The sequence below is a fragment of the Strix uralensis genome, chromosome 2 (assembly GCF_047716275.1).
Source record: "Strix uralensis isolate ZFMK-TIS-50842 chromosome 2, bStrUra1, whole genome shotgun sequence".
NCBI lineage: Eukaryota > Metazoa > Chordata > Aves > Strigiformes > Strigidae > Strix > Strix uralensis.
The window spans coordinates 63,131,904-63,150,720 of record NC_133973.1 but is presented as its reverse complement, the minus strand read 5'-3'; the positions used below and the strand labels follow the sequence as shown (position 1 = coordinate 63,150,720).

Below are 18,817 nucleotides of genomic sequence, written 5' to 3'. Positions count from 1 at the left end.
GAAAGGAAAGGAAAGGAAAGGAAAGGAAAGGGGCATCCCTTTCTGCATGCTAGCACTGCATATTTTCAGTGATTTACTTTCTCTAAAGACATTCCTGGCACTCAATATAAAATTCTAGATATTTGAATGGGAACTGACGAAATGTAAACTGAGGTGAGTGTTCTATTGGTAAAGTCTTTCCTCTCGTTGACCCAGAAGTATATAGTCAATAGATTTATTTACCTGGTAAGGAAGACTTCTTGCAACACCTTCCCTTGGTACGAGAAGGCAGGAAAAGAAGATTCTTGATGGTTTTCTGAAAATCTTACTTTGTAGTGTCAGAGAAAAATAAATATCTAGACATTTTGTGCACTGAGTTCATTGCTTTATTTCTCTTGCTCTCAGGATCCAAGGGTACAGAAAGTCTCAGCTGTTTTACAATGACACAGTAATGAAAATTCATATTTCATATGAGGCAAATATATAGAAGGAAAAGTCTCCTTAATTGTCTTAGAAAACAGTTAAGTAGTATCACCTCTAGAACACCTCAAAAATGCTTTGGTTTCTTAACACTGGGAAAAACTTTGGCCCCTAAACTATGAACAAGTAGGCTGAGCATGTCTTGTGCTGAAGTCCCTCAAACCAAATGTCTGCACAGAGCTAACTTCCTAAGCAGTGAAATCTCTTCTCTGACCTTTCTAACAGATGGGATTCAAGAGACATAGTACAATCCACTGAGGAGAGGACAGTCACTCCTGTCTTTTTAATAAAATCCTACTCCTAAAGCTAATTGTCCCTGGAACAAGGCATTACTACATGTGGTACTCATTTTGCCTAAATTAGTTAGCTGTCATGAAGATCTCTACCACTGAGTTAGTCACCTTGGACTCCCCTTATACTCAAAAGAGAGAAATAAACTTTTGGGGGCTGCAATATATCTGTTCTATTGTAGACAGCTATATTAGTCTTTAGAAGGGCTTATCTTTCTCCACAGATTATAAATGGAGGCAAGTTCTATCAACCATTTCAAAAATTGTCCTCTCCATGCTAAACAGACCCCATGCACACAGGTTCAGAGATGTCGTACAGCACATGAAAACATGTGTTGCATGGTCAGTGGAAGCCTGAATCCTGTCTGCTGCAGCCAAAAGTGAAAAAAACATCAGTCACAGGGAAGAAAATTATACTCGACTATCTTTGTACAAAGCTTGCTAAGAAATTATACTTAGTGAATTATTTCTTACCTCATAAAGGAATTGTGAAAGTTCGGCGTTTACTAAGTTTAACCAATGAAACAGAAGCCTGAGAACAATTATGAAAACTTCAAAACAACTGAATGGAAAGGCATAAAAGCATGAAGACAAAAAGGGACCAACATACTCAACAGCAATTAAAACAACTTTACCAATACCTCTAGAGACTACTGAGGTGAGCAACCTAAAAAAGACATAGATTTAGTCCTACTGAATTATAGAAATTATACACCAGGGAAATTTAGGGTTGAAAGAGCCACAGAGACAAGCTGGAAAGAACTTGGAAAGTTCTACTCTTGATGAAATGTCTTTCACTGACCATAGACCAGGAAAAGATTGCTGAAAAAATCCAGTGGAAGAAAACCAGCAGTGAGGGAATGCGTCAGTGCACTATGCCTGTCATAAGGGAAACCTGGGATATTTCTAACGCTAGTTTGTGAACTCAGCACCCTGAGCAGGTGTTGTCTGTTGTGATACAGAACACCCTGGCATTCAAGCCTGTGACTATAAATGATGCAAAATATCCCTATAAATTTTGAAAGATATTTAATAATTCATGTCAACACCTCAACCTTTGCACCAGAAAAACATCCATATCTAAAAGTCAGAAAATATCACAACTAAAAGTAAAATCTAAATTATTAGTGAAAAAAATAATGTTCAGAGACTGAGAGTGGTCACTTCCATCTGAGGACAACATTGTAGTAAGCACTATTCAGTTTCTATTTAGCATATATTCACTGTAGTGATAATAAAAATGTTTTCATGCTCACACTTACCAACAATTTCACTTGGCTCCTTATTGTAAAGTTTTTTGTTCCAGTAAAGCAGTCTGAGAAAAGGAAAGGAGACCAGAACAACAAGGCAAATGCCAACAAACATATGTCCTGTGAAGGCTGCGAAATCCAATCCCTGGAAATAAAAATGAAAACCTAAATTAAAAATCAGTTATTTTTCTATATTACTTACAGAGAAAAGTATTCAACTATATGTACTTTAAAAATCAATAATAAATATAAAACAATAAAGTAAGTTCCAAGTACAGTATATGCTATATTTCATCTGTTTCAAATAGACGAGCCACATTACAATTTAATTCAGAGAAGTAAAAAAATAACATTAGGAGTTATTCTGAAATACATTTTGTGTTCCTGATATGGATAGGAAAAAAAAAAAAAAAAACACCAAACTGAATCATTAACTTTCACTTTTTACTTAAATCACTATAAATTTGTTTTAAATCACACTGAATCACAGAAATAGTTCAATTTTAATGATCAGCTTTTGTTTTAAACTTATGACAACATGGATTTGATTTTTACAATAATTCTATCTGAACCAGAATTTCATCTAAATTCACAAATATTATTCTATAATAAAAACATTATATGTCAATATTCTGTTTATTTTCCTGCCCGGTTAATAAATGGACATATTTCTTTACATTTTGCATAATGAAACCCTTTAATAAAGGGGTTCTCAAAATGTTAGGCAGAATATATTGAAAAGCTACTGTTTTAAGCAGTAAGAATGAATAGTGGCAACCTGCCCTAAAACTTGAAAGTTAGTCATGCCTTGAGTAGGATGTTGGACTAGATGACCTCCAGGGCCCCTTTCAACTGAATTATTCCATGATTCCATATTACACACACTGTAGTGGATCAGGGTTAGCCTTTGGACTGGGAACTTCTGAAGTAGCCTGTCCAAAAGAAGTTGTCCATGAAGCTCCAAGGCGGATCATATCCAAGTACTCTGGTAGCAAGGAACTGTCTTATATTCACAAAGCAAAGGCTGTCTGAACTGGTGATCCCAGCCGAGTCTCTCTGTGACACTTGAAAGAAAGTATGGTCCAAGCCCTGGATAACTCAGGTTGTCCAAACTGAATTTTCAGATCATCCACCAGTTTCCCAGAGACTTTAGAAAGTCATGAAATCTCCCTGTGCCACATCTCTATGACTCTATAGTGACTTGTTTTTTACCAAATACTGTGTGCAACTTACAGACCTTTCTCTAATGTCAATACATATTAAAAACAGCTTCCCATGCAGCATTAGCTTATATTACCTCCTGTGTATCAAGACCACTGGGGACTTACTACCCTAAATGTGTGGTCTTCTATATTGTCTCCTACTAAAAGAATTTATGTGGAAATGTCCCAGCTGAGAGGTCTCTGGTTCAAAAAAGGAAAAAAATGCTTCTCTATTGCACCACAGGGCATAATAAAAAGACACATGACACAAGAAACTGATTAAAGTCATAAAGAACTTTCATAGCCAGATAAAGATTAGTGCTCTTTTGCAAAAAATCCATAGTTTGCAGACAGTTAAATAAATCTCAAAACACAAATACGCAGACCTAGGATTAGAATTTCATCCTATTAAAAACACAGGTTTCAGCTTCATGAGATAAAGAAAATCATCCTTAGTTGCTATTTAATTGTAGATTCCCTGCCTTTTCTACTCTCCAGCCACTAAAAGGTGAAACTGTATACCTGTTCATTCACTGGCCTTTCATTATAACTCAGCTACTGCCATTTCTTTTATGAAAGTAGAAGGAAGACACTTCAGGAATTGGAAAAAAGATTATTTTAAGAATCGGACAGAAAAACATGATACCCCAAAGGAAAATAATATACCTTCATTCAGTTTGCCTACATAATAGGTCAGCCAGTCAAAAATCTGACATCTCTGCAAGACAGATTTTACAAGTCAATTTTTATAAATGTTCAGAAAGATTGGCCTCTGGGCTTCAAGTTATGATTCAGAGCTACAGGAGACATTTCTATGAAGGATAAACAACATTCATAACTCCAGAAAATTTACAAATACCAATGAGAAAAAAAATAATTGAAAATCTGCAAAGGCTCAATATTTGTAAGACCTGTCCCCAAAGTATACAGAGTCCATATCCCCCATGTGTATGTCCTTAATTACAGCCATTTAAAATTGTCAGTAAGTCTAATTTATATATGGGTTGCCTCTAAGATTGTAGCCAAAAAGAAAGATCAGAAAATTTTGGCCAAAAAATCAAAATCCTTAAAAGCAAGGTGAACTGGCCTTGGTTTGGAAATTTCTCAAGTATTGACAGTGTGCCACTAAACAGTTCAGGCAGTATGCAAAGTAAGTATTCAGTTTTCTATGGTCTCTAAAATGTCCTAAGGAGAGGTAGGAAGCTGAAAGGAATTAAGCTGTAAAAACACTGAAGCTACACCAGCCAAAATATCAATGCCTAAATCTGACTGGAAAAAATTTTATTCTCTGAAAAACAAAATGACTGGGACACAGCTGGTTGAGGAGCAATAGAGTAATTAGAGGTGGTCAGAATATACTCAAACCAGAATTACCAGAAGCAGGAAAATTACTTTTGCACTCAATCTAGTTTTACAAAGAGCAGTGGAGATGAAGCTTTTCTTAGGCTGGCAGTAATGTGTCCATGACACGAAGAAGGATGCCAGCTACCAGGCAGAGTATGCCAGCAGAAATTCTCTGCAGAGATACTCCAGCATAAAGATAATTGCTAATGTAGTAAATAAAAAAGAGAAATAGGAACCCAAAGAATCCTTTGAAACTCTTGAGTTTATATATGTGAAGTCTCCATCATATATTAATGGGATTTGAATTTAAGGAAGTGGCTCGTTGGAAACAAATGCAAAAATGTACAAAGTCACTTGCCTCTACATTTTGAATATCACACCAGTTTCAGAGCAAAACAATTGCGTTTTGTTACTGAAATGCCACAATGCAGAAGCTTCTCAAACAAAAAATACAGCACAAGAAATGTGTCACTTGAAACCAACGAAACTAATTTCTCTATGAAAAGGAAAATCACATCAACCTAGAAGGCAAACTAAAACGCTGAGGTTAAGAAGGAGGTCTCAGATCTGACTAATAGTTGAAAGGAGTTGAAATGAGATGGAGATCACAATGCTCTTAAAAAAAAATCAGGATTAACAAAGCTTTGTGACATAAGAGTTGACACAGATGAGCCTTAAAAGTGATTTGCAGACACCATCACAAGAGAAAAAAATTGTCTGCTAGATTTTTTGGCATCCTATCCAGGAGCTTACCCAAACTTTTCAAAGAGAGTAGCTGGGCTGAGATTCAGGATTTTGTTAAACTTCATAATATCGCTCCATTGATCTTTCTTATCTCTGAGATCCCTGAGGAAAAAGAAAACATGCTGCTCTGCTGCGACTGCAGAACAGCTTTCCAATTCAGCTGAAACAAATCGTTTTCTAACACGGAGCGTGCTTATTTCAGGAAAGAGCTTGCATGACTTTTGTCTGTGATAGTGAAAGGCTGGATTTGATTAACTTCCCATCCCTTGCTCCTGGCTTTCCTCCCCATATTACCTCCATGCATTGATCCACAAGAGCCAGTGAGTAAAAATGAATCCTGATGATCGTTAGCCTTGGACAAATGGTATCCTGTAGCCATGAGGAGGCTGAGGACCACCAAGTGCGCTCCTTTTTATGGCTGATATCAGAATGGCTCAGAAAAACAGACCACTGCCCACCCTGATGCTTTGGGCTGGGTGTTTCTCACCAGCCTCTTTGAAGTACACAGAATATGCTTTCAGGGAAGGAGAAGGCATTGTCAGGTAGCTAGTAGTCAACTGGCAGTCTGCGGAGAACTTTAAGAGACTAAAGTGTTTACACTGTACCACAGATACAAACAATGCTGCAGAGGATACCAAGATGGTAGCACAGTTGCTCCTGTCCCCTTTTCCACACCCTAGAAAGGGCAGGCAACATCTCCACAGAGCCTACATTCATACCCTTTGTGGCTGTGGATAACACATTTTATACCTCCTGAGTCCTCTGCACAGCTGGGGCCAGGATTCAGCCTTGTAAAAATACATTGAAGTGCTCCACATGTCTGCTGCATACAACAAAATGTCATTTTCATAAAGATTTTCTTTTTCCTGCACAATAGACTGAAATAAAATTGGCATGCACAATAGGCAAGAAATACTTTTCTTCCAGGAGTTTTCAATCCATCAGATAAATACAATACATGCTTCAAATGTCCCTTACTTGAGGCTATGCTGATTGTGTTAAATTTCTCCCATTTCCCAGTCAACAGAATATCTAAAGATTTTATTTTAGCAAGACAACAGCCTAAAGGTTCCACTGTCGACAGATTCAGAGCTGAAACAGAGTGGGCATCTTTCCTTGGTTTACAGTTTTAAAGGCAAAGTCAAATATATCAATTTCATATGAGCAGGAAGCATCATACCGTTTTCCTTAAATGCTAAATTTCTATCATCCTGATAATAATTTTTTTTTATTGCTTTTGGAGGTGTGAAATTAACTGCTAGTAATTCAGACCTTTCCAGAAGAAATCTGCCATTTTAGAGCAAAGAGAAAGCAAAAATTATAGCTAGGTGCAGTGGTTCAGGAAGCAGCCAATACTGTGCTTCTAGCCAGAATGACCTTTACTTAATATTTTAAAACTAATAAAATTAGGCAGAGCAAAAGTAATTTATTATTTCCACACTGGTTTAAACATCGCTTCTAGCTGAGTGACTGAGATGTAAGTTATCTCAGGGGGAACTGCTCATGATGTCACCATCAGAAATCACTGATGGTTTAACATTGTTACATGTAGATAATGCTTATCTGAGACACTGACGAACCTCCCTTTTTGTCTTGCACTATACTCTTTAATGATTAATACATGCAGAGATGGGGAAAAAATCTGAAATCAGTCATAAATCCATAAATTTTATTTCATATTCCTTACCTAGGATTTCATTTTTTCTTGAGAAAAAGAATCAATGAAACATTGACGGTAAGGGTAGGGATTCAACAAATTGATTAAAAGTTTTAACAGTCTTGTATCCAGCAATATATATATATGTATTTGGATATATATACCCACAAATAGCCTAGTAAACTACAGGAATCCTTTTCACAATCTGCCAGTGCTTGAAATACCATTATAGATTCATGTATAGAATTTTATCTCTTCCATTTTTCAGAATTATCTACTTTTATTCATAAATTTTTGGTAGCACAACTTTACATGAAATATAATCAGCTAACATCGCATCATGCTAAATTTCAGCATGAAGGCTGAAAGTCTGCAAAAGGCAGAACAGGAGAACCTGATGGCTGTTCATTTTCCAGGGCATTCCTGTTAAGTGACAGGAAGAACTCTGAGTGGGATGCTGAAACCCCAACATTGTCAGCACATATCAGGTTAACAGTACAAGCTTTATCACATGCTAACAAAGACAGTAAATAAGAGGATATAATTCAGTGGCTAGCACATGGTAAAACTGCCTTTGCTCTTATCATGACTTCTTTTAGGCAGATTAAAGCTAGATACACTAGTGCACACTGTGTTCACACCATTGTTTTGTTCTGGAGACTTATTCACCATCCATCCTCTAAAGAACTTGTAATCACAGTCTAAATTTAGAGCACAAGCAACTTCTGATTTCAAAGGTGTGACTGTAGATACTAGTGAAGTTCCCAAATATAGAGGACTCAATGTTCAACCTTTCTGAAAGCAATGACCGTTTTGAACTTGTTCATGCCCTATTCTGCATGTAAAAATGGAGTTCCCAACGTGTGAAGTACATATCTCTTCAAGATAAAAATATAATTTTGCTAACAATGGCCATTCAGTAGCAGTATTCTGAAGGTAATAAAAAAATTTTAAAAAGGTTTGTATTCACTGAATGAGTTTTTCATTTGCTCTTAATAAATCTCTTATTTTCCTTCCCTAAAATCACAACATAAACGTTATTTTGTGAAACTTTTTCCAACTCCAACTAAGAACAAGCAAGAGTACAACAAATCTTCCTCTCTTATGCAAACGTTCCACTGGTTCCAGGCATATAGGGAATACGTCAGTATTATAAATTAACCACTGCTACAAAGAAAAAATCCTTTTGGCATCCATTTGCATCTCAAGACAAATAAGCAGACTTATCCCTACATTTTAATGAGTAAACTGTAACAAAAAGCTTACTTATTCAAACAGACTTTAAATAAAATGTTCTAAATATGACATGAGTTTTCCCCAGAACCTAGGGAAAAAATTTCTCCAGCACTACAGTAAACAAAGAATAAAGCATTTCAAATGCTATAATCCAATAACAGCACTCAAAGTAACAAGGCTGCACTTCATTTTGTATTGATTTAAAAACAAAGGTTTCCTAAGAATGTGTAAACTTGTGTAATATCTTACTAGGCTGCTTTTAGAGGTTGATGCACAACAGTAAAAGTTCAGGAAGACTGGTAAAATTCTCCTCCTGATCGTACCTAATAAAATAGAAAAAACAATCATCTACATAGTGCAATACACTATTCAGCCTCCTACAGGGGCAGTTGTCCAAGTACTCCTGTATTTACTATGCAAAAATGACACTGAATAGGAAGTGCAAGAGGACAAAAAGGGGAATTTCAATGGCAATATAGGGAGGAAAATTTCCTAGAATGGCAAAAACATGACCATAATGCTAAAAAGAGGTTAAGAACCAGGTATTTTCTCTAGAAAAGATCATAATATAAACTATAAAAAATATTGCATGAAGTGCTGATTCCAAAATGCCATTACTGCATTCAAGAACTTTTACCTCTGATACACATTTTCTTAAAAAAGAAATAAATTTTGCTTGGTACAAATATAGCAGACACCCCATGCATTTTAGAGGCAGATTTGGGGTTTATCATATAACCCTTCCTCATAGAAGCCTTTGCTAGAAGTGTTTCAGAAATAAGATAACAATGTCTATGTTTCTTCTTCTGAATAAAAGGAAGTATGCTGGAGCAGGTGGACAAAATTAGGGATCTCACTATTAGTTCAGCAGCGCAGACTGACAGAGGCCAGATGGTCCAGCTCCCTCCCCACCCTCATTCTTGGCTTTATCCAGTTACTCCTGCCAGCGTTCTCCCAGGCAAATCTCCTTGAGTGGGGGTGAGCCCTAAGCAGTGAGGACATAAGCCAGTCCATGCCATTCAGCCTCAGAGCCAATGACACTCTTTTGCTTATACACATAGATATAACAGTTGAGAATATAGGAAGGAAGCAGTACAAGTCCCATGGTCCTGTGTGGAATCTGATCTATTTTATTATGTTCTTATTTCTGTGATGCAGCAAAAGGTCTGAAAACAATCCAGAGTGAAAACATTTGTAAAGTTTTTGTGTTTGTTTCAAATACAGAATTTGCTTTGTCACATTTGCTAGAGTATTTATATATCTCAGTCCTCCTAAAATTATCAATACCTCATTCAAGAGAAATGTAAAATTGTTTCCTCTCAATGTTATTGCTTAATTGCTTCCCATGTTTATAGCCACTTCTAAAGGTGCTAGAGAGATTATGAGTTTCTAAATATTTAGGAAAATGACCTGCATGGCAGGTGTTAATTATTCTCTTTCAGAATAGAACATTTAAATAGTTGCACAGATTTCATATTTAAAAATGTAAAATTTAGCTATCAAATCCTCAGCCAGGAATATTACAGAGTCTCCAAAGTCATCACCCAAACAAACAAATTGCAGCACATTTCAAATATTTTGAAGGTAAGCACTCAATTTATTAAATACTATGAACTTTTTAAGACATTTTCCAACCTGGACAGTACTTATTAATTTGAGCGTATTCAGTTAATTAGAAGACATCCTTTTTTGGTACAACAAGAAAAACATAATTGTCTCCAAATAAAAAAAGTTAGAGTTTTATACTACAATGCCCTCACCCCACTTGCACAGGTATTTTCATACTAGCCCATACACTACATTGAATTCCTTTAGATTTATTTATTTTGGGGGGTTTATGACACCTGGCTAAAACAGAAAACACATGCCTGTGATCTCACAGACCTGCCCATTACATTGCTGCCCCTTCCATCGTGCTACTTGGCGGTGGTGGTGCAGGGGCAGGAGGAGAGCAGAGCTACCCCATCCCAGGAGGGCCTGGCCCTTGCATCCTAAGCAGACTGCCTCCCTGCTGCCCTCAACATACCAGAGATGGGTGATGCACCAAGGGATACTGAGGAGCACAGTGTCAGAGGCAGAAGTGGGATTTGATGCTCCCCCGTTCAGGGGAGGCAGGGATAGTTGAAAGCATAGAAGACTCACGCAAACGTGAACTACTGCCTGCAGTGGCTATGTCTGTCCACAGGGGAGAGAGGGCCATGTGGGTAGGAGGAGATGGTGGGACTGGGACAGTTCTGCTGCCAGGTGTCTGGAGTCCTGCAGCCCCACCCAGCATCAGTGACCATAGCCTTCCCTTTGGCACCAGTCACCCAGCAAAATGAAATGGCAGAAGAGCCAAGTGCTGGAAGTTAAAATTTGTCATTGCAGCCTGGGGATACCAAAATGTTGTCAGGAGGTGGGAGCCAGCTGCAGCCCGTACTGCATGGGAGGAGCCCCCTCTCTCATCTCACCCACCACATCTCCTTGGACTGCGGCTGAAGGACAAAGGCTCTGCCTGCAGCGGAGTCATGTATGGCATGAGTCTACAGGGGCAACGCAGCCTCTCATGTTGTGGGTTTTGTGTATGAAAAGTATTTCTGGTTTGAAATTTCTGAAAAGGAACTGAATTGTCTCAATATATTTAACTTTTAAGAGAAAGCCTATTCTAAAAAAATAAGTTTGGAGTTTCATCTTCATTTTCTCATTTTTCTTTTTTCACAACTTACTGCCTTCTCTTTACCCCCTCCATTGTTTTGCTTCCTTCTTCACTTTGCCATTGACAATTAAATCTTCCCCACCACCACAAAAAAAAAAAGGAAAATGGTATTCTCAGTCTGTGTCAAACAGTCTATTCTTCACCACAATTTTGTCCCCAAAAGATCACTCTATTCTGTCTGATCATCCTACTAAGAAAGAAATAGCGTGGCAGAAAAAGTGGATTCTCTTCTGTTTATGTTGCTGTCTGGGGGAAGAGGGTTCAACACTGCATAAGTCAGTATCAGTACTTAATTTTAGTAGCCAAACAGCCTGCAGTACATACCTTCTTTCTCAGCTCCTGCTTTGAGACAATAATCACATTTGGAGGATCCCCAACAGCTGTGGCAGCTCCCCCAATATTTGTGAAGATTACTTCTGCAATCAGGACATGCCTAGGATCAAGATTAAGTACTTCACAGAGCCTGCAGTATAAAAGGAATGAAATTAACCTCTTACCCTATAACTAAATTACCTTACATCTTAAAATTTATAAAATTTACAAAATGCAGTAATTTCACTGAAAAATTGCAGGATTTTAAACATAATATTTTTGTCTGTGTATATTGTTAAAGGTTCAGCTGTGCTACATTATATGTACTACAGTAATTATAGCCATATAAATGCAAAAATGATAGATTTTTTTACATTTATAATACAATAATTAATAGTTACAAAATTGATGCATTTTAAAGAGCATTTCATTAAAAGTAATCAACTATTAGAGGAGTTGGACTACACAGAAAATAGCACGTCAACTTCTCAGTGTCATATAACTTTTTAAACAATGGTTCCCAGGGTACACTGACCTATGGAAAACTATTCTAGACAACCACAGGCTTTGCACTCAGCATCTGTTACTAGCTTTGTTGTGGTGAGCAGTGGTAGAGGATTGTGCAGGCAACCTATAAGCTGTAAATCATCTGTTAGAAACCTCAGTTTTCAGCCTAGGTTTATCCAGTTTATTCTGTTCCTATTTTTCCCTTTCTCTAAAGCTTGATCATTTCTATTTGTAATACAACAAGAGTAGAAAATACACATTCCTCATTATTAAAAAAATCTCAAAATGGTTTTAGCTGTTCAAGAATATTTAATGCTTCTTTAGTAAGATGCTTCTTTAATAAGAAAAACTAAAATGCTTTTTTAACAAGAAGCATCTTAAAGTGCTCTGACAAATACTGGGATTGACTCAGTAACCTCATGATCCATTTCAACTGAGAGCCCACTTACAGTAATCTTCACACAGATTACTTCAACTCACACAAATTACATTTACACATAGATCTGCACAATCCACTCATTGCTGAAGTACAAGTTTGACTTTAAACTTGGGCCATGGTATTAAACGCTGAAAGTTAAGGTCACACTTAAGCACTTTGGAATAAGGAACAACTGCTTTCCCGCTTACTGCTTATCAAAACGTTGCTCCGGTGTGTAAAGATGAAGGCCATGCTTAAATGCTTGCCCCCTCTAACTAGTACAGGAGGGGGGAAAAGTTGGCAGCAAGAATACTTTCTCAAGATTGATTTTGCTGTAGTGCTGTCACACGTTTCCCTGAAGGAAGAATTGAGCTTTACTATTCAGTCTAAGTGTGTATTATTAAAACTTATATTTCAAAATGAAAAGATTGTATTGCACAAAAGCTTAACTTGATACACTTACACTGTCACCAAGAGTGTCAATTTAAAACAGAAAAAAAGTCAGATGACACATATGTCAACCCATAAAAACTCCAGAACAAAATAACTGTGCAAAAGTACACTATTTCCCCAACAGCATAAAATTATGCAGTTAAAGGGTACTTTGTAGTACAGCTGGCCCAATTGTATCAATTGTGGTACAAGACCACAATTATATTTGTAATTTTCTTCATCACTCCTTGATTTCCAAATGTTTCAAAATATAACCTTAACTTTTCTTTAGTGATTCTTTCTTTTTGATGGGCCTAGTGATATCTTGAAGAAAGAACATCTGACATATGCCAAGAAAGCCAAGGCCAAAGTATAAACCCATCAGAATGTGTTAGCTATATGGTAGGATCAAACTTCAGTTTACTTACCCTGGTTATATAATTCCCCATGTGAACAACCATTAGCCTTTTCCAGTTCCCAATAACAAAGTATCTTGAAAATAAACTATAGCTAAAAATGGGTAGTTGTTAATTTTTTTATCAGCTTACTACATAATGCAGAGTGAAACAAGTATCATTGTTCTGCACCTTACTAATGGAAATATAAATCCTTATATCCATAGAGTCAGTAGGATTTTCTGCAAGCTTTATCTCCATGGCAATGACAGTACAGTGAAACATAGTGAAGGTGTAAACAAGTGCTGAAGACAATGGCAGTAAGATAAAAACAAAAAAAAGACCCCCAGCATGAAGCTTTTAGAAATAGGTAATTATTTGGTTTTACTAGGCAAGATAAAATTTTATTTTAGCTTTGATAGTGATTCAAATACAAATATTTCCTGCATAGTGATTTTCCCCTTCTTCAGTGTTACAAACTCATTTAATATAAAAGTAAAGTACTTGGTATACATTTAATATAAAACTCCAGTACTTAAAGGGTGACTACAAAGACAGAGGCTCTCTCTTCACAAGGAGCCACATGGAGAAGAGAAGGGCCAACAAGTACAAGTTGCCCTGGGAGAGATTTCATCTCAACATAAGAAAAACATTTTTTATGGTGAGAATTAACCACTGAAACAACCTTCTCAGGGACGTGGTAGAGTCCCCGTCACTGAAGGTTTTCAAGACATGACTGAATATGGTGCTAGATAGTCTCATCTAGGCTCTCGTTCCCATGAAAGGTTGGACCAGGTGGTCTTTTGAGGACCCTTCCAACCTGGGCTATTCTATGATTCTTTGAAAAAGCATAAATGCTAGAGTAGCTCTGCCTGTGAACAGTAGTTCATGATGCATTGATGTCTGGATTTCAGTCCACTCCCAATTATAGTTAATTCAAATTATTCTGCAACACAGCTAAAGAAAACTTGGTGTTTAATAGTTCCAGTGTTGTTTACTGCTAGAGGTGAAATTATTGATTGGAGTAAGGCAAAACGATCTCTTTAAAATATAATCGGACAGAAGACAAATGAATCTTTCATTCACAAGCTGTTTTCCAATCTAGAATAAATTCCACTTGCAAAATTGGTTTTTACTGCTTTACACTACATTTTAAAATAGGAGCATATCTTAATAGATTTCTGTGTTTTAATGTGATAATGACTGCAAGCATTACATCACTTGGGATCATTTTAAAAACACAATAGATCTTTCCAACACTGAACTGGATTAAGCAGATTTGCCTGGCCAGACACAGGTTAAATTCAAGTTAAACAGTAATTTATAATCACACATTGATTAAATGTAGTTACAAATCATGTGTTATTAATTTACAGAAATCTGAAGTAATTAAATTCTCTGTTCTCTATTAAAAGTTCCAAATATCTAATCCCAAATTGTGGAATTAACCAGTGGCTGTACCAGTGTTATGATCACCAGCAGGAAGAAAATTCAGAGTCTCATATTCCAAAACAAAGCTTTAATTTTTTAAATTTATTTTTCACTAGTATTAGAAGGGATAACAACTTCACTATAACATAAATTAATATCTAAAATCATATATAGATATTAGCCAGTAAAGGACAAGGAAGCTTTAGTTAAAAAATTCTCCCCACTTACAGGAAAAAATTTCGTCTACTAGGGAGCATTTGGTGCAATATGCTATTGCAGTTCAGATAATGGTGACAAACCAGAATAGTTAGCTGCCAAGACAGTATAACAGGCTTCAGATATGTGCTATTAACACAAAGGGAAAGGCAACCGATCCCTTTGAAAACATTAGCTGTTTACCCTACTACAATAGGAGTATTTGAAGTTTTGATTTCCATTTAGATGATCAAAAAAGGTCTAAACAAGCATTTTGCACACATGTCTGCTACTGATTGCTCGCTAAATGACCAGGCCCAAAACCATAACAATAAAGTACCTTATGGTTACTGGAGTAAAGAGTAGCATAGTGGTAACGTTGTCCAAAAATGCAGAAAGAATTGCAGCAAAGAGGCACAGAAGCGTAATCATGGCCCACACTTTGCCTCTAGAGAATCGATAAGCCTAATAAAACCAAACAAATAGAAACAAAAGTAAGAGACTAGATCACTCCAGCTTAGTTTCCAAAAAATGATAGAGAAAACAACTTCACCAAAGATGAGGACAGTGGGCTCAGAGCATTTATTACTCCATGCACCTCCAGCAGCACCCTCTCCAATATTAATTTAGCAAGAAAACATTTCATGAAAGTGGGTAAACTTTTCCATCATGCAGAAGAAGAAACAAGTCTGAAGAGACATCATGCTCTGCTGCCAGACATAAAGGGGGTATGTGGCAGGAGGAGGAGGGCTGAGCCCCCATCTTCTGCTTGGATGCCTGGGTGTACTAACGTGGCTCAGACCTCAGACCTCCCACCCCTTCCACACACTGGGACACCTTCCCCATCCTCAGGACAGCACTGCCAGGGCTACACAGTCTGGGCATCTACATAGGCAAGGGTTGTGTCCACCCAGTTTTGTTTAGGAGTTCTGTGTTTAAAGCAGTTCTTCCTGTCATTTTTTTTTCTTTCTTTCCACCCTTCTCAAGAAAACTAAGCTTTGCAGCAGGTGAAGGAGTCCCTCACCATGGGTAATACTTGCTTTACAACCAATCCATCAGTATTACCCTTTTCATGTAATCTTTGGTTCTGCTGCTGTGAAAAGGTCCGTGGCAATTTTTCATGTGTGATTGTAAAGCTAATGATAGTTCCCATATTTTCTCTCTCCGACTGCCAGGCATAAATATAGATTTCAGATACAGTGGAAATGCAGTCCTGATGAAGTCAGTGGAATAACTCCGCTTTATATTGTTCATATGCTTGTGTACCCTACTGGGGGCCTTTACCTTTCTCCTGTAGAAACAGAATTGCCTTAAGGGCTTCCTTTCATTCCTAAGAGATTTTTCAAAATTACAAGTTGACCACTGTCATTGCTAATGTTATAAGTATACACTGGCCTAAGAAAAGTTCTTCAAAGATAGTGCTTGGTGTAATAGATCTGGTTAAATACTAACCTGGTTAATCCAGTAATAATTAAGAGTACCACAAGAAGCCTACCTTTACTGCACAGTAGTCAAAGAATCCAGTCTCTGAAAATATGGCCACCAAAACCATCTACCAAAAGATGAAGAAATTGCAACTGAATTATTACCCAAAAAACAAAGTGATGTAGTTTGTGATCCTGACAAAAGTCCTTATCTGACACAGCTTTGAGAATCTGATCACTTTCATATTAGGACATCCACTACAGATGCCAGATATCTTTTGTTAATATGTCATATGGTGAAATTTAGTTCTCAACATAAACAGTCTGTAAATGTCGTACTAGTCTGGTTGAATTTTATTTGTAGTGACTAAGTAGGCATCATACATTAAGTACTCAATGTATCTTCCTTATGTTATTAATCAATGAGTGTGTTTGCTTTCTGCAGTAATGCTCTACAGAGTGCAGAAGACGGTGGCTCCAAGAATAATTTGCATTTTCCCACATTTCTGGGAGGTCTCTTGTCCTTCCATCTTTGCTCCCAACAGATTTTTTTGCTTTCTTTTCTGTGGCATGGAGCAGTGTCAGGAAATAAGAAAAGCTCTGAATGGCAACAGATAATTGCAATTTTGTCTCTGTATATTGTATAATTTGTGTTAGAGTTTAATAGCACTTGGACAACCCTTTTAACCATAAATAGCTCTGGGCAAAGTGATTAAAATAATATATGATTACAATCTAATCAGATATTTCTCCTCCATTTCTGGTTTGCTTATTTTGGCTCCAAACATAGCACTGACTAAGACAAAGAAAATTACTTTTCCAACAGAGTGTGTTTGAGGAAGGTTTTGAGTAAACAAAATTAACAAGATAAACAAGAGTGATAATACTTGGCACTTAAACAGGTCTTTCCATTTATAGACTTCAAGGTTAGTTTAGTATGTTATCAACACGATTTTACAGATTTTTTTAAAAATAGAAAAGGATCAACATTTTCAAAAGGCTCCTTCAGAGGTCTGATCATCCTCTTTTTTGATAAACCCCTTAAGGCCCAAATTTTCATCATAACATGTTTCAGTAAAGTAGAACTAACAAAATGTTTAAAAAGGAAACATCTCTATATTGAATGTGATTATTTCAGCACATTTAGAGCAAAAGATATATTTTAGTTACCATTCCAAACAGCAGCGCCAGTGTCTCATAATCAATCCACTCCACCACTTTGACCATACTTGGCCTCTGCAATCAAAAAATACAATTACCAGTGAATGCCTTGAAACACCTAACTTGTGATTAGCTATGAAATACAAACTCCACTTAATTGATGAACCATTTAAATAAGCTATGATGGAAATTAGTAAGTGTTCCTACAAAGTACACAAAAAGGACTCCATTATTACTGTTATTATTACTACTACTACTACTATTATTATTACTGATTCAAAATACTATTGGTATCCTAAGTGGGTCATTATCAAAAGCCTACATTACGCTATTGGGTTTATCTAATTGGTCCTTACATAACACTACAGAAATAAAAGATAACTGAATTATATCATACACCCCAGTTTCCTGTTTGGTAAGAGAACAAAAGCATACCACTTCATCTGTGAACTAACTGGAGGGAATTTAAGGGAACATAGCAGTGTTGTGGTGACCAGTTACAAGGAAAACAAGAGAAAATCAGTCAGAGGTTTCACTAAATATCAACTAAGAGTAAACAAGGAGGGGAAACAAAAGAATTGGAAGGTGTAAGCATGAGGTGCAATTATTCAGGGTAGCATAAGTATTTCCATTTAGGTCTGCTTGGTAACCTAACATTATTAAAAATAATAGTGTTAAAGTAACTCTGAATTAAGCTGAAAATGGTTGTACTCAGCTGCCTGCAAATCAGAACAAAACAGCATCAACTGACTTTTTTCTACTCTTCTTGTCCATACCTTAGGCTGACTTGTTTTCCCCAAAATGTTTCCCCATCCCAATATCTGCCCTACCATCTCTCTCTCTTAAAAAACACTGCTCTGTCATGTCCCCAGTCACAACAGGGCAAACATGGAAATTTATATCATAACCAGAAATAAAGTAAGCACTTACAGTTTGGTAACTTACCTCCCCAACAATAGCTAAGGTGGCTAAAGCTGCCAGAGAGCCCAGCATCGCTGCAAGGGTCCTGTGAACAATCTGCAACAAAGGATAAGAATTGACCAGAGAGTCCTCTAAACATCTTCTTACTATTAAAAAGGAGGAGGGAAAATTATAAAAATTCTGGTAGTTTATTCTTTTCTTAGTTTGTTTGGGTTTTTTTTTTTCTTATTCCACACCACCCCCCTTCAAAAACACCTGCCCAGAGAATGGCTGATTACCTTGCCTCACTATAGCATGTTATTAAAAAAAAAACAAAACAAAACAACAAAAAAAAAAACAAAAACAACAAAAAAAAACACCCAACCAAAAAAAACATGCCTGTGCAAAACCCTGCTAGGAAGTGTCAGCTCTGATCTCAAAGCAGAGAAGGGACTTCAGCACCAGTTACTTCTATTTGCCAATGGGTGACACAAGAAGGAAAGCAATTTACAAGCAATTTATCTTCCCTAACTTAAGGATCAAACAGCCTAGTCCTGTTGGCTTCCCTTCACAGCCCATGGGAAGAAGATGTGTGCCCAGGAGGTGATCCACCTCATTCTTTATAGGTGCTTGTTCATCTCCAATGTCTATGAAGCAATTCCTAAGCAAATAGCTCAGACCTGGGGCAGATCCATCCTACAACACACACAGATATACTGGACTTTGAGTTTCCAGGTACAATTTGTGGTCTGGGGCACAGATAGA

General features: G+C 37.0%; 1 protein-coding gene across 1 annotated transcript in view; it reads right to left on the bottom strand.

Moving 5' to 3' along the window:
- The window catches only part of OCA2 (OCA2 melanosomal transmembrane protein), a 191,095-nt gene that overhangs the window by 109,430 nt on the left and 62,848 nt on the right, over positions 1-18,817 (bottom strand). Inside the window, exons 9-14 of the mRNA XM_074860952.1 lie at positions 18,098-18,169; positions 17,162-17,227; positions 16,063-16,119; positions 14,908-15,032; positions 11,202-11,340; positions 2,012-2,144 (exon numbers count right to left, since the gene is read on the bottom strand). Of these exons, the coding sequence (XP_074717053.1) occupies positions 2,012-2,144; positions 11,202-11,340; positions 14,908-15,032; positions 16,063-16,119; positions 17,162-17,227; positions 18,098-18,169 (592 nt within the window). The remainder of the gene's footprint in view (positions 1-2,011; positions 2,145-11,201; positions 11,341-14,907; positions 15,033-16,062; positions 16,120-17,161; positions 17,228-18,097; positions 18,170-18,817) is intronic.